The sequence below is a fragment of the Palaemon carinicauda genome, chromosome 8, assembly GCF_036898095.1.
Source record: "Palaemon carinicauda isolate YSFRI2023 chromosome 8, ASM3689809v2, whole genome shotgun sequence".
NCBI lineage: Eukaryota > Metazoa > Arthropoda > Malacostraca > Decapoda > Palaemonidae > Palaemon > Palaemon carinicauda.
Window position 1 is genome coordinate 156025698 of NC_090732.1, and position 13559 is coordinate 156039256.

Genomic DNA, 13559 nt, shown 5'->3' on the forward strand with positions numbered 1-13559 from the left:
TCGGCGTTCTATTTCACTTTTTATTACTTGGATTACTTAGGTTCGCACGCCACGGACTTGCTTATCATTTTAACGTCATTCGTTTGCTTGCATTAGCTCGAGGGGCTTTCATGAGTCAGATATTACATATTAGTTTTCATTTTGTTAGAACTTCACTGACCCTATGTTATGTTGGTAGCCCTGCCTACTCCCAGTGGCCCTATGTTATGTTGGTAGCCCTGCCTACTCCCAGCGGCATCAGGCTTGATTTCTCCTGTCTCGTGTTCGCTCCCTCATTTGTTTTACGATTGATGTTTAACTATTTCATTATTTTTATCATCCAGCATGCCTTCCTACCTTATTTTACCCTGCGTTATGTTTTTAATAGTGTTATTAGTCCTTCCGAGTGATCATATCAATCGTGGGTCCGGCAGGTTGGTATACCTGCGATCGCCCCACTCCTAGCCTCCTCCCGCCGTTACCCCACCCCAGGGTTCCCTCCCTCTCTCTCCCCGATCGAGTTTGAGTCACTTATAGCGCGATGTACCCCTCCCAGGGGCATCCGCTTTTGCACGAGCGGTTCCCGTTGTTTTGTGAGGCATACTATTATTATACATTCACGTACATTACTTACTCTTTCTTCTACTCTACCCGGCATAGTCGTTTTCTTTCCGTCGCTCGGTTGGCCAACGATCAGCGGGAAGTTGGCGGTTCGTTTCTTGGTACCTTGTTATGTTATATTATTTATTAAGTTTTGTACGCGCTACTCCCCCGGTCCCGCACTTCACGGACCCGTTAAAGATCCCTTTCCCCCTCTAGTGTCACGCAACTCACGGACCTTATATAGATATATATATATTAAGATTTCATTACGGGATCCCCGGAAGTAGCTTTTATACATTACCATCCGGTCGAGTTTTTTAGTTGCGCCTCGGAGCCAACGTTGCTCTTTCTTACTTGGATTAACTTTATATTAGTCACATATATATTTTATATATACGATCCTTGTTCTCGACCTTCCCTTCCCACTTTTGATATGATCACGGTTACGGTCTGGCTTGATTTCAATTCCTTTTACAATCAAAATAGTTATTTTGGTATTGACGATTTGCTTACATTCAATATACTTTGTGGCTATATATAAAAGATTTATATCATTATTTTGGTATTGATACTTAAGCAATCCGGACCCCACGGTCCCGATTTGCTTACATTCAAGATACTTTATGGCTATATATAAAAGACTGTACATATATAAAACATTGTTATCATGATATTAATATATAAATCTTCTATCATGATATTGATATCACTTAAGCACCAGAGGCCCCCGAGCCCCTATTTGCTTTCCTTCAGGATTCCTAATGTATATATAGAAAACATTTTTATCATGATATTGATAGACAAATCTTTATCATGATCTAGATATCATTCAAGCACCTGGGGCCCCCAAGCCCCTATTTGCTTTCATTCAGGACTCCTGATGTATATATATACAAAACATTTTTATCATCAGGATTCCTGATGAATATATATAAAACATTTTTCCCTCTCATTCAGGACTCCTGATTTATATTTATATATATATATATATATATATATATATATATATATATATATATATATATATATATATATATATATATATATATATATATATAAAAACATTTCTATCATGATATTGATATGTAAATTTTTTAGCATGATATTGCTATAATTTAAGAATTCGGGGCCCCGAGCCCCTATTTGCTTTCATTCAGGATTCCTGATGAAATATATAAAACATTTTTATCATGATAGATATATATATATATATATATATATATATATATATATATATATATATATATATATATATATATATATAGCACCGAGGCCTCCAGGCCCCTAATTTGCTTTCCTTTAAGATACTCATGTATCTTTTACCTCCAGGCCCCTAATTTGCTTTCCTTTAAGATACTCATGTATCTTTTATTTTACAGACTGCAGGCTGTGCATTGACGGCATGTGCCGCTGTCATCTTCCAACCCTGCGGCCATGACATGTGTCATTCACACGCCCACTGTTCTGTCTGAGTGGATTTCTTAGCTGTATGGCATCCAGACGCTTGTGTAGTCTGCTACACAATGACCACTCTAACATCTGACTCGGTGAGTACATTTTCATTGATACAGACTTGTAGGGAGTTAACATTAATTTTAGATATTAATTTTAAGGCCACTAGTCCTCTGGACTTCCTACATGCCTTTCACTTAGTGTCTACGAAGTCCTTGGACTTCTTCACTTTCTTTGGCACAAATATCCCTCGCTAATAGTCTATTCTCTTTCAGTGCTCCCAACTTGAGAAAGATACAGCTCGGGCTACCCTCAAGATCTGGATTGACGGGTTCGCCCGCAACCTGAAGGCCACACAGCCTTATATCCTCCTGGGAATGGTGTTCCCGTCTCTACCACATGCTAAAACTTCACCTGCGGTCCCCGAAGAATTGGCGGATCCTTTCATCGAGAGGTTCGAATCCCTTCTTCCGGCCCCGAACCAAGAAGAGACGGGCGGCCCACTAACTGAAGACGTCTCTACCCTCAACCTTGATGTGGAATCCATGGCTCTTGACAATCCCAACGCAGGTAGGGACGTAGGTGAGTCAAGTGGTTCCCGGGCTAAGATTCCTATCCCTAGCCCGGCTTTCTCTTCCCCTTCAGAACAACCGGGACTGGTCTCAATCCCCGGCCTGTTATCCCCAAGGTGAAGGCTCATCGTAAGAATTTATATACGACCCACAAGTCTTCCAAGGAACACAGGTCTTCGAAATCATCAGCTTCGAAGGCTAAATCTTCCTCCACCAGAGTCTCTTAAGACCCAATTTCTGCGCCTTCAACCTCTCACGGAGTAGTCTCCGTTCTGGCACCTGTTTCCCCCCCAGCGAAATCATCTGGCCGGTGTATTTTTCCGAGAAGATGTTTGCTCGTTCTGAGTCGATACTATCGTCTCATACGCGACAATCACAAGAGAGAATAGCTTCTATGGAGAGCCTAGTTAAGGGAGTCATGCGCTCGGGGCTGCCACCACCACAGCAGCAATACCCCATCCCCGACACCTCCAAGCTTCCCCCTTTCAATAAGAATAACCCTTGGAGGTTGGCGGTGCATGCCCCCTTCTCGAAGGGTATGTTGTCCATCGGAGATTTCGGTACCCGGCTTCTTGCGGATTATGAATTCTACCCGCCGGGTCTTGAATTCCCCTTCCCCGGTTACGCTCGCCTCAAGGAAGAGGCTCTGATTCGATTGGTTAAGGACCCAGAGGAAACTGTTAAATTTCCTAAAGAACAGGCACAGTCTGTCTTGGTCGGCGTGTTCAATGAGTGGGATTGCTTGAACACTATGATTACGGCCTACAAACGTTCATATACTATGTTTGTGGCCGACGACCAGACCCCTTCCCCATGTGCGACCAAGATCATAGAGACGGTCTTTCAGCCTATCAAGGAAGAGAAGCCTTTACCTCACCTCAGGGAGACCGACTTACCCTCCCTTCTCTTTCCGGGAGACGGTGAATGTTGGCGGAACGCCCCGGCCACCTTCTCGGTAGGTAAGTTGAGCCCGGACTGTGCCTCGACGCAGTTCAGCGAACGGCTTTCCAACTTCCCGGAGTGTTTCATTAAACTGGAATATGAATCGAGGTGTAGATTCAGCAGATCCCTTAATTCAGTTGCCTTTTCAGAATTGACTGTCGCCACTTACAACGAGGAGGACCTCCTTAAGGTCCTCACTAAGTCACTTTTGCAAAACTTTATGGCTGACGCCTATGATTTTGCAAATGCCAGGACCCATCGTCGACGACACGTTCTATCCGAAGCCACGATTAGGGACGAACCTAATAGGCTCATCAAAGCTCCAGTCTGGGGTCCGGATCTTTTCAACCAGGGGACTTATTTAACTCGGTCCTTAGCGAGGAAGCTAGAGCCAACCAAAACCTCAAGGTTAGATGGGGCCTGGTTTCAAAGAGGAGATATGAGCCTACTAGTACCCCAATTCGAGGTAGGAAGAGATTGAGGCCCTTCCAATCTTCCCAATTCTGCAAGTGGTTCAACCGGTCTCAGTTCACGAAAGAACTGCGTTCCTTCACAAAAGATCTGCTACTAAAGAATGCAATCCAAAGTATACGTCGCTTAAGATTTCACGGACGCTTGTTCAGCGTGCCAAAGAAAGGCTCAGACAAACGGAGAGTAATCCGGGATCTGTCTCGTTTAAATTCCTTCATTCGTTGCGACAAATTCCATATGCTTACCGTCTCGCAGGTGTGGACCTTACTTCCCCGTGGGGCAGTCACCACCTCCATCGATCTTACAGATGCCTACTATCACGTTCCAACAGCAAGGCAATTTCGTCCTTTCTGGGCTTCAAGCTAGGCAAACAAGCCCATGCATTCAAAGTGATGCTATTGGTGCTCAACATACCACGCAGAATCTTCACCAAATTAGCAGAGACAGTAATTCAAGAGCTCCGGACTCAGGGGATACAGGTAGTGGCCTATCTAGACGATTGGCTAATCTGGTCAGACAATGCCCAGATTTCCCGCGTAGCAACGACAAAGTCCTCACCTTCCTTCGGCAACTGGGATCCCAAGTCAACCTCGGGAAATCCCGCCTGGTCCTGGAGACCAAGTTTCAATAGCTGGGACTACAAGGGGACCTGTGCTCCCATACGCTGTGCCTCCCCAAAGCCAAAAGGAAGGTGATAGGGAGGAATACAAAACAATTTCTCAGGGGAAAGTTGGCCTTCCGATGAAGAAGTAGATCCTAGGTTCTTTACACTTTGCCTCCGTGACAGATATCATCCTGAGGTCCAAACTCAGGGACATAAACAGGGTGTGGCACTCCAGAGCAACCGCAATAAGCCGAGACAGACGTGCTCGCCTTTCCCCAACCCTGAGAAAAAGTCTGCAGACTTGGAAAGATCAAGAATCTTTCCAAGTCGGTTCCTTTACAACACAAGAAAGTCCAAGGGTTATGGTCACCGGTCTTCCAACAAATACACGTCAACGTCCTAGAGGCCATGGCAGTCTTCCTCACTTTAAAACGTCTCACTCCAACCAGGAATCTCCATATCAGACTGGTTCTCGACAGTGCAGGCATAGTACACTGCCTCAACAGAGAGGGCTCCTGATCGGCCCAGATAAACCACATCATGTTGAAGTTTTTTCCCATGGCGGCAATGCACAAGTGGCACCTGCCACCTGGACCCTCAGGCTTATGCCACGGACTCTATGATTCTAGATTGGAATACCTGGAAGACGATTTATCTGTTTCCTCCAGTGAATCTCCTGCTGAAAGTTCTGCACAAACTCAGATCCGTCAAAGGTTGAGTGGCTCTCGTAGCCCCCAACTGGCCCAAGAGCACTTGGTTCCCCTTGTTGCTAGAACTAGGTCTCCGCCCCCAGCGGATTCCCAATCCGGTGATAACAAAGACAGTGCAAACTCGCAACGTGTTCGCTTCCTCAAGGATTCTGAATGCCCTAACTTTATGGAGTTCATGAAATTCGCAGCCCAACGTGATGCAAACATCGATCCTTTGAATACTATTTTCCTGGAATCTGACAAAAGGGACTATACTCTCCGTCAATATGACTCAGCTGTCAAGAAATTAGATGAATTCTTGAAAGATTCCCAAGTTGAGACAATGACGCTGAACCGAACTGTGTCATTCTTCAGAACTCTCTTCGAATCTGGCCTGGCAGCCAATACCATTACTACAGTCAAGTCAGACTTGGAAAAGATCTTACATATTGGTTTTGACATTGATCTAACGGATTCATATTTCTCATCCATTCCGAGAGCTTGTGCCAGGCTAAAACCTTCAACTCGCCCTAGCGCAGTTTCCTGGTTTTTGAACGCTGTTCTTAAGCTAGCCTCTGACACCCAAATTGGATCCTGTAACTATCGGGCATTATTAAGAAAGTCACTTTTTCTTTTGAGCCTCCCCTCGAGCTCCAGAATCTCAGAATTGTCAGCCTTATCTAGTGACCCTGGTCATATAGAGTTTCTCTCTTCGGGTGAGGTTCTTCTCTCTCCTAACAAAGTTTTCCTGGCTAAAAATGAAGAACCCCCAAAACAGGAAGATTGTTCCACTTCCTCGGGATCCATCCCTGTGTCCAGTTACCACCCTGAAAGCCTACTTAGGTGGAACTTCCACTACAACCACAGGGCCCTTATTTATTAGAGAACACGGAGGAACTATTACCCTTAAGGGAATCATACAAATTCTTTATTTTATTAAACAAACTAATCCTGCATCATTCCCACATGTCCATGATATTAGAGCTGTGGCTACCTCAATTAAATTTTTCCACCATATGAAATTTGATGAGCTCTCAAAATATACGGGTTGGAAGTCCACTAAAGTTTTCAAGCGCCACTACCTAAAACCTTTAGAAGCTCTTAGATTTGCCACAGTAGCTGCAGGGAATATAGTTCCTCCTGAAGGTACTAAGTCCTAATCACAACGTCTTGCTCTGTCCTTTTTCCCTCCTGCCTGGCTTACCTGTTGTTCCTACCTGTTTTGTTACTAGACACCCTTATGGTGTATTTTATTATTCAATTGTTCAATTTCACGAATTTTTTTCATTACACTTGTTCTTAATCCCCGAGCTGATTTTATTTTGCATTTTTGATTACCAAGCTGGATTCCCACTATTCACATCTGTGGCATTTTACCTACGGGTTTCATTATTGATTGTTTCCCATGTCTTTTTATCACTGTCATATACATGTTGATCTAATTTTACGGGTTTCTACATCCCTCTTTTTTTATATTAAACTCATCAGCTCTGTTATTTTGTGTTATTCTCTCTTCAGGTAGTTAGCCATATTGGGTCCCCATTCTCTGGTAAGATTTCACTGGGCGACACGGGTCGGAGCCCAGAAAAGGGATTTTGACGAAGGAAAAATCTATTTCTGGGCGAGAGACCCGTGTCGCCCAGTGAACCCACCCGTCCCTCCCTAATTGGGTCCCAGTCTGGGGTGCTATAAGGAGTGACGTCACTGGCGTGGGATTGTTAGTACTGTAGTAGTGGGAGGTGGAACGGCACCTCGCTGTTCGGGGATTTTGACAGGAGATATCTAAATAGTGCGAGGCCTCTGGTTGTGATTTATCATGCCCCAGTATTATATATCGACACCTTTTATAGGTGAGTGAGCTGGGTTCAACCTGGCATCCCTATGCATTTTTTTCTCTGGTAATATATAGCAGTTATATACCTTAGAAATGGTGCTAAAGGAGCATTTCACTGGGCAACACGGGTCTCTTGCCCAGAAATAGATTTTTCCTTCGTCAATATCCCTTATTAAGATATTTCAAATGAATTAAGAAATTATATGAAAAGTCACCCACTCGCATGAGCGCAATCTTTTGATACGGTAGCGGGACCATAACAGCTGATAATAACCAAAGGTAAACAAAATATTAAGTAATTCTTGATATTTAAAATTCTTCGGAGAGAGAAAAATAGAATACAAAAATGCTTTGAAAGACCACATGATATCCTACTAAACAAGAAAATGAAAAAATGACAGAGCAAGAAAATATTGATAAAATATGCCTTAGATCATTGCCGAATCACGACGCATCATAATAAATCAATAGAAACTTTACTTTTTCGGTTCAAACTCCGGTCCCTTTCTCAGTCGTAGGTCAACGACTACCTGTAATATATGGTTAATCCAGAAAAATAGATAATCCAGCACTCTCCCGGTCCCAAAGTTGCTGGATTAGTGATGGCCTACCTGTATCTATAACATTCAAAGTAACACAGCAAAGTAGTTTAATGAGACAAATAGTCAAATCTCAAAATGCTTACAGGAATTCCATATAAAAAGTTGTTCTGTATAAGAAATAGAAATTGGAATAAGGTAAAGCTGTAGTTGGATACCAGATGGGAAGAGACCAAGACTATCAACTAAAAAGTAATAGGTAAATATCAATGCACCAAGGAAAGAAAAGTGTCCAAAGTGGTGCAAGACCTTATTGCAATGGTTTCTTCAAAGGTTAGGCCTTCCTATGAAGACTTCCTACAAATAGCAAATATCATTTGACATAACTGATATTTCAACTTCAAATCCAATAACTAAATATACGTGTTGTGGAATTTGTAAATTTAACCGACTTGTAATTATATGAAGATATCATAAGATATATTTCAATACAATAACTCAATTCTTGCTAAAATTAATTCGTAAATCCTCCTCAGAAAATAAATACATCTCTATTATAAATCATAGGCATTTTGTATTTCCAACAACTATTTCTGTTCCTTTTCTCTGTTGTGGGCATAGTTTTCCAACCCATCTCCAGTTTTAGGTTAACAAAACTAGACACTGATAAGAATCACTAACCAAGAATTTCCTGAGGTGCAAGAAGAGTTCCTTCTGATGCTGTAACTGGTGTGGCTTCTTCCATGACAATAGCTGGTAGATTACTTTGAATTTTAACATCTGCTGCAATCTGCAAAACATGAACACATGGTTATGAAATTATGTAGATTAATTAAATTCTTTGATTATAATTAAATATTAAAGTTAAGAGAAACTATATTCATGACTAAGGCTAAGACCAAAAAATTTAATTTTCCATTTAAAATTAGTTTTCAAACTAGCGCCCCACCCAAAAAAACGTTCCTACCCCAATGGTATTGACAGTCGCCTGTGAAGCCCGCATTAGTTTCTCCATTTACCTCAGAGCCAACTAGCGGATTAGCTCCACCAGTACTTGATTCCTCCTTCGCTTTACTACCCTACCTAATAATTTTCTTTCTTCTTGACCTTCCTCCCATAACAGGGGCCACCCAAGCCTCTTCACTCCCTTTCCCTATTCTATATCTCTACTGCATGTCCATATCTCATTTTTATCAGGTCAGTAATCTTTATTACCCAAGGTCTTTTAATCTTCAGTAGTCTAATACTCAACTGCACAATCAACATTTGTTGATAGATCGTGTTGCAGCAAGTTGCTTCTAATTTAATTTACTCTCTAATTTATCTATGTAAGTATCATATACACACTAAGTCCCAGATGAAAGACAATTATATCAGTTCAATTAAAAATGTACATGTTAAATAATGACAGAATTATCTAAGATTCTATCAATTTAATGAGCTGGTAGACATACATAGCATAGTAACATTATTATTAATGTCTATACATGTTTGATAATTACTCATCAGCCATATTTGATTTGGTCGCCTTCTTTTCTGACGAGCGATATGCCGGCTCAATTTTGAGTTCAGAGAGATAGCAGAGCGATGTAAGGTCACCAAGGCCACTCTCGACTTGCGTGGAATACTTCCTGCAATTCTCACCACCAGAAATCACTACTTTTGATATGCTGCCGGTGTGAACAGACGTCCTGTTTACATCTACAGGCTTTTACATTTTTTCTTTCAGCTAGGAAGCTTGCTTCTTAACAAAAAACTATTCAGTGTTTTCAATTCATTAATGAGTATTCAACAAGGAATTGGACAGTGATCAGACTGACCAACCTTCCCATTGTACTTCACGACACAAGGCTAAGCTAAGTCACAAAATTTTAATTTGATAACTGCTCATTGTGTGTTAACTGTAAGGGAGTTGATTGTAACCTGACTGATGTTTGTGACGAATGTACCACTTGGTCTCGCTGTGACAGACAGATATATGTTAACCATTTGACTGGCAAATGTGTACATTTTCACCCTCACCTTCTATCACTTAACCTTACAGTTTTTGTGAGGTTGCCCATCCTCCCTTGCTATTGATAAGTCATAGTGGGGAGCTACAGCCCCAAAGGTCCTTCTGGGAGCAGTGGATAGTGTTTTATAGTTGTTCTAGGGCGACTGTATTTCACTCATCTACTTAGCCTAGTGTTCGGCCAGGCGGCACAGATTGTGGGAACTTGTTACCTGTGTCTAAATTCTTTTGATCCCTTAGAACATAACCAACTTTGTTCTAATGCTGACAGGTAGACCTCCCTTTCGTGTCGCCTTACCCATTCCTAGGCTTCCTTACTTAGTTTTTGGTAGGCTGGAAGCCTGTTGTGAGGACTCATTCTCTGTGCCTTCTTACTGTAGACCCCATGGAATGACATATTAATTCTAATGCTACAGTTAGGCCTACCTGTCCTAAAGCCTCACCACTTTCTAAGCATCCCTTAACCCCCTTCCCCTTGTGTGAGTGTGTGAGTATATATATATATATATATATATATATATATATATATATATATATATATATATATATATATATATATATATATATATATATATATATATATATATATATATATATATATATATATATATATATATATATATATATACATTCATTTATATATATATATATATATATATATATATATATATATATATATATATATATATATATATATATATATATATATATATATATATATATATATATATATATATATATATATATATATATATATATATATATATATATATATATATATATATATATATATATATATATATATATATATATATATATATATATATATATATATATATATTTATATATATACACACATATATATTATATATATACAGTATATATACATATTCATTTTTATATGTATATATATGTATATATATATATATACATATGTATATATATATATATATATATATATATATATATATATATATATATATATATATATATATATATATATATATATATATATACATATATATATATATATATATATATACATATATATATATATAATTATTTATATATATATATATATATATATATATATATATATATATATATATATATATATATATATATATATATATATATATTTATATGATGAATTTTACATATTTAGACATGTTTTTCATATTCAAATAAGCCATATATTTTTATACATTAATTTCTGGATTCTCTTACCGACCTCGGGATCAAAGTCCCAGGCGGAACCACTCAAAGACAATAGATTCTGACCGGCCCGGATTCGAACCCTGGTCCAGGAAACTTGTAACAACAGTAACTTAGCACTTAGCCATGAAAAAAGGTAACAGTCAAAGACAATTCTCCTGTATCATGCCTGCCAAATTTAGGTTTATTTTTGTACTTAGAATTGATATCAACCCACCTTCACCATCGCACCTAATTGGTATGTTTGTATTTGGAATTCAATTAATGATAAATCTTGCATATTTAGACGTGTTTTTTACATTAAAAAAGTCATGTATTTTGATATATTAATGTCTGGATTCTCTTACCAGACCTCGGGATCAGAGCCCCAGGCGGAACCACTCAAAGACAATAACTTCGGACCGGCCAGGAATCGAACCCTGGTCCAGGAAACTTGTAAAAACAGGGACTTACCACTTAGCCACGAAGAAAAATAAAAGTCAATGACAATTCTTCTGTACTTATACCTGTCGAATTCAAGTTTTTTGAAATCGACCTATCCTCACCATCATAGCTAATTGGTACATTCGTACTTGGCATTCGATTAATGATAAATTTTGCACATTTAGACGTGTTTTTCATATTCAAATAAGCCATATATTTTGATACATTAATGTCTGGATTCTCTTACCGACCACTGGATCAGAACCCCATGCGTAACCACTCTAAGACAATAGCTTCTGACCAGCCAGGAATCGAACCGTGGTCCAGGAAACTTGTAATAATAGTGACTTACCACTTAGCTACGAAGGAAGATAAAACTGAATGACAATTCTTCTGTACTTATACCTGTCGAATTCAGGTTTTTTGTACTTAGAATTGAAATCAACCCATCCTCACCATCAAAACTAATTGTTGTGTTTGTACCTGGCATTCGATTAATGATAAATTTTGCACATTTAGACATGTTTTTCATATTTTTTTGTACTTAAAAAATTGAAATCAACCCATCATTACTATCGTAGCTAATTGGTATGTTTGTCCTTAGCATTTGATTAATGATAAATTTTGGCACATTTAGACGGGTTTCTCTTATTCAAATAAGCCATATACAGTATTTTGATACATTAATATCTGGATTCTCTTACCGACCTCGGGATCAGAGTCCCAGATGTAACCACTCAAAGACAATAGCTTCTGATCGGCCGGGAATCGAACCCTGGTCCAGGAAAATTGTAACAACAGTGACCTACCACTTAGCCACGAAGAAAGGGAAAAGTCAATGACAATTCTTTGTACTTATACCTGTCGAATTCAGATTTTTTGTACTTAGAATTGAAATCAACCCATGTTCACCATCATAGCTAATTGGTTTGTTTGTACTTGGGTGAATAGGAATGGTCTGTCAACTCATATGAAACAAATAACAGTGAAAAAGAGAGCTTTACCAGTAACATGAGTAAGAAATTCTGGTAAAATGCTTGCTTGTTCTGGTCAAGACACAACCAGGGTTAATTACTGTCTAGTCTTGGAATAGTAGGTAGATAATAAAGTGAAAATTCATTCAAAGAAGGGTGACAGAAATAAACAAGACCTGTGTTCATGTAAAATTTTAACAACTTTGCTCAGCATATCCTTACAAAAGAAAAACACAGAAATGGTACTAACCCGTTAGGCATTTTATATTTGAAGCTGTATCAGTAGACTGAAACATATGCTACAACATTCAGAATCCCACTGCTGAAATTGATCAGAAAATTTTTTTAATACTTTGTTAACAGGGGATTACGGGAGAACAACTCAAACAAGGGGTAGATTTTAAAATCCCATGTAATTTAGCTTAACTGAAAGGCATTTTCAAGCACTGTATGTTGACAAAGGCCACAACATCCACTGTATTGTATGCTCATCTTGCTAAAGGAATTTCTTGATGAAGGGTAAAGGAGAATGTAAGGGCAAACAATCAATTTTTGTGATCAATGTCTTGAAAAGCCCCCTTTGGATATCATTCCACGTTTTGAAACATACATATCACACCCATAAAGTGTACAAAAAGCATTGTAAAAGTAGAAAATAAATGTGTAAGGCATTGATGAATTGGGTAAAGGATTGGTAGTGGGATTAATAGAATCATCTTTCAAAAGGAATTTTTTTTATGATTTTTCTTCATTTTCACCCTTTCAACATACAATCTAATGTCAAATTCTAAAAACAGAATGGTTCTGGTACACTCTAGTTTTCTTAAATTTTAAGCATTCTGAATTTTTTTTAATGAAAATTCACACAAATGCTGGGAAACATATATTCGCAAATCTGCAGCAAAGAGGTTAAGAGCTTAGAGGATTTACGGAACTAAGATGATTTCATGGCAAGCTCCGGTTGAAAATAATCAATACGCAAACCACATTCAGACTGCAGAATTTAGTGCCAGAAAGCCATTGTTCATCTTGGTGTCTGTCATGGAATCCTTTGGAGGGGTTATAGGAGAATCCCTGATGGCCATTTCGGTGGTAGCCAAGCTAGTGTGTAAGCCATTCTACGAAGCCTTGCAGAACTTTATTAGAGCAAAGTTTGGGGTAGGAAGCCTCTTGATCTATAGCAGTAGAGGTAAACGAAATTTCTGTACAATGATCCAATGTGCAAATTGTTCTTCCCCCAAGCCCTAACGG

The 13559-nt window shown here is 39.1% G+C and overlaps 1 protein-coding gene across 1 annotated transcript in view; it reads right to left on the reverse strand.

The window, feature by feature from the left end:
• The window catches only part of LOC137646046 (U3 small nucleolar ribonucleoprotein protein MPP10-like), a 157390-nt gene that overhangs the window by 23063 nt on the left and 120768 nt on the right, over positions 1 to 13559 (reverse strand). The window contains exon 8 of the mRNA XM_068379193.1: positions 8367 to 8475. Coding sequence (XP_068235294.1) covers positions 8367 to 8475 — 109 coding nt within the window. The remainder of the gene's footprint in view (positions 1 to 8366; positions 8476 to 13559) is intronic.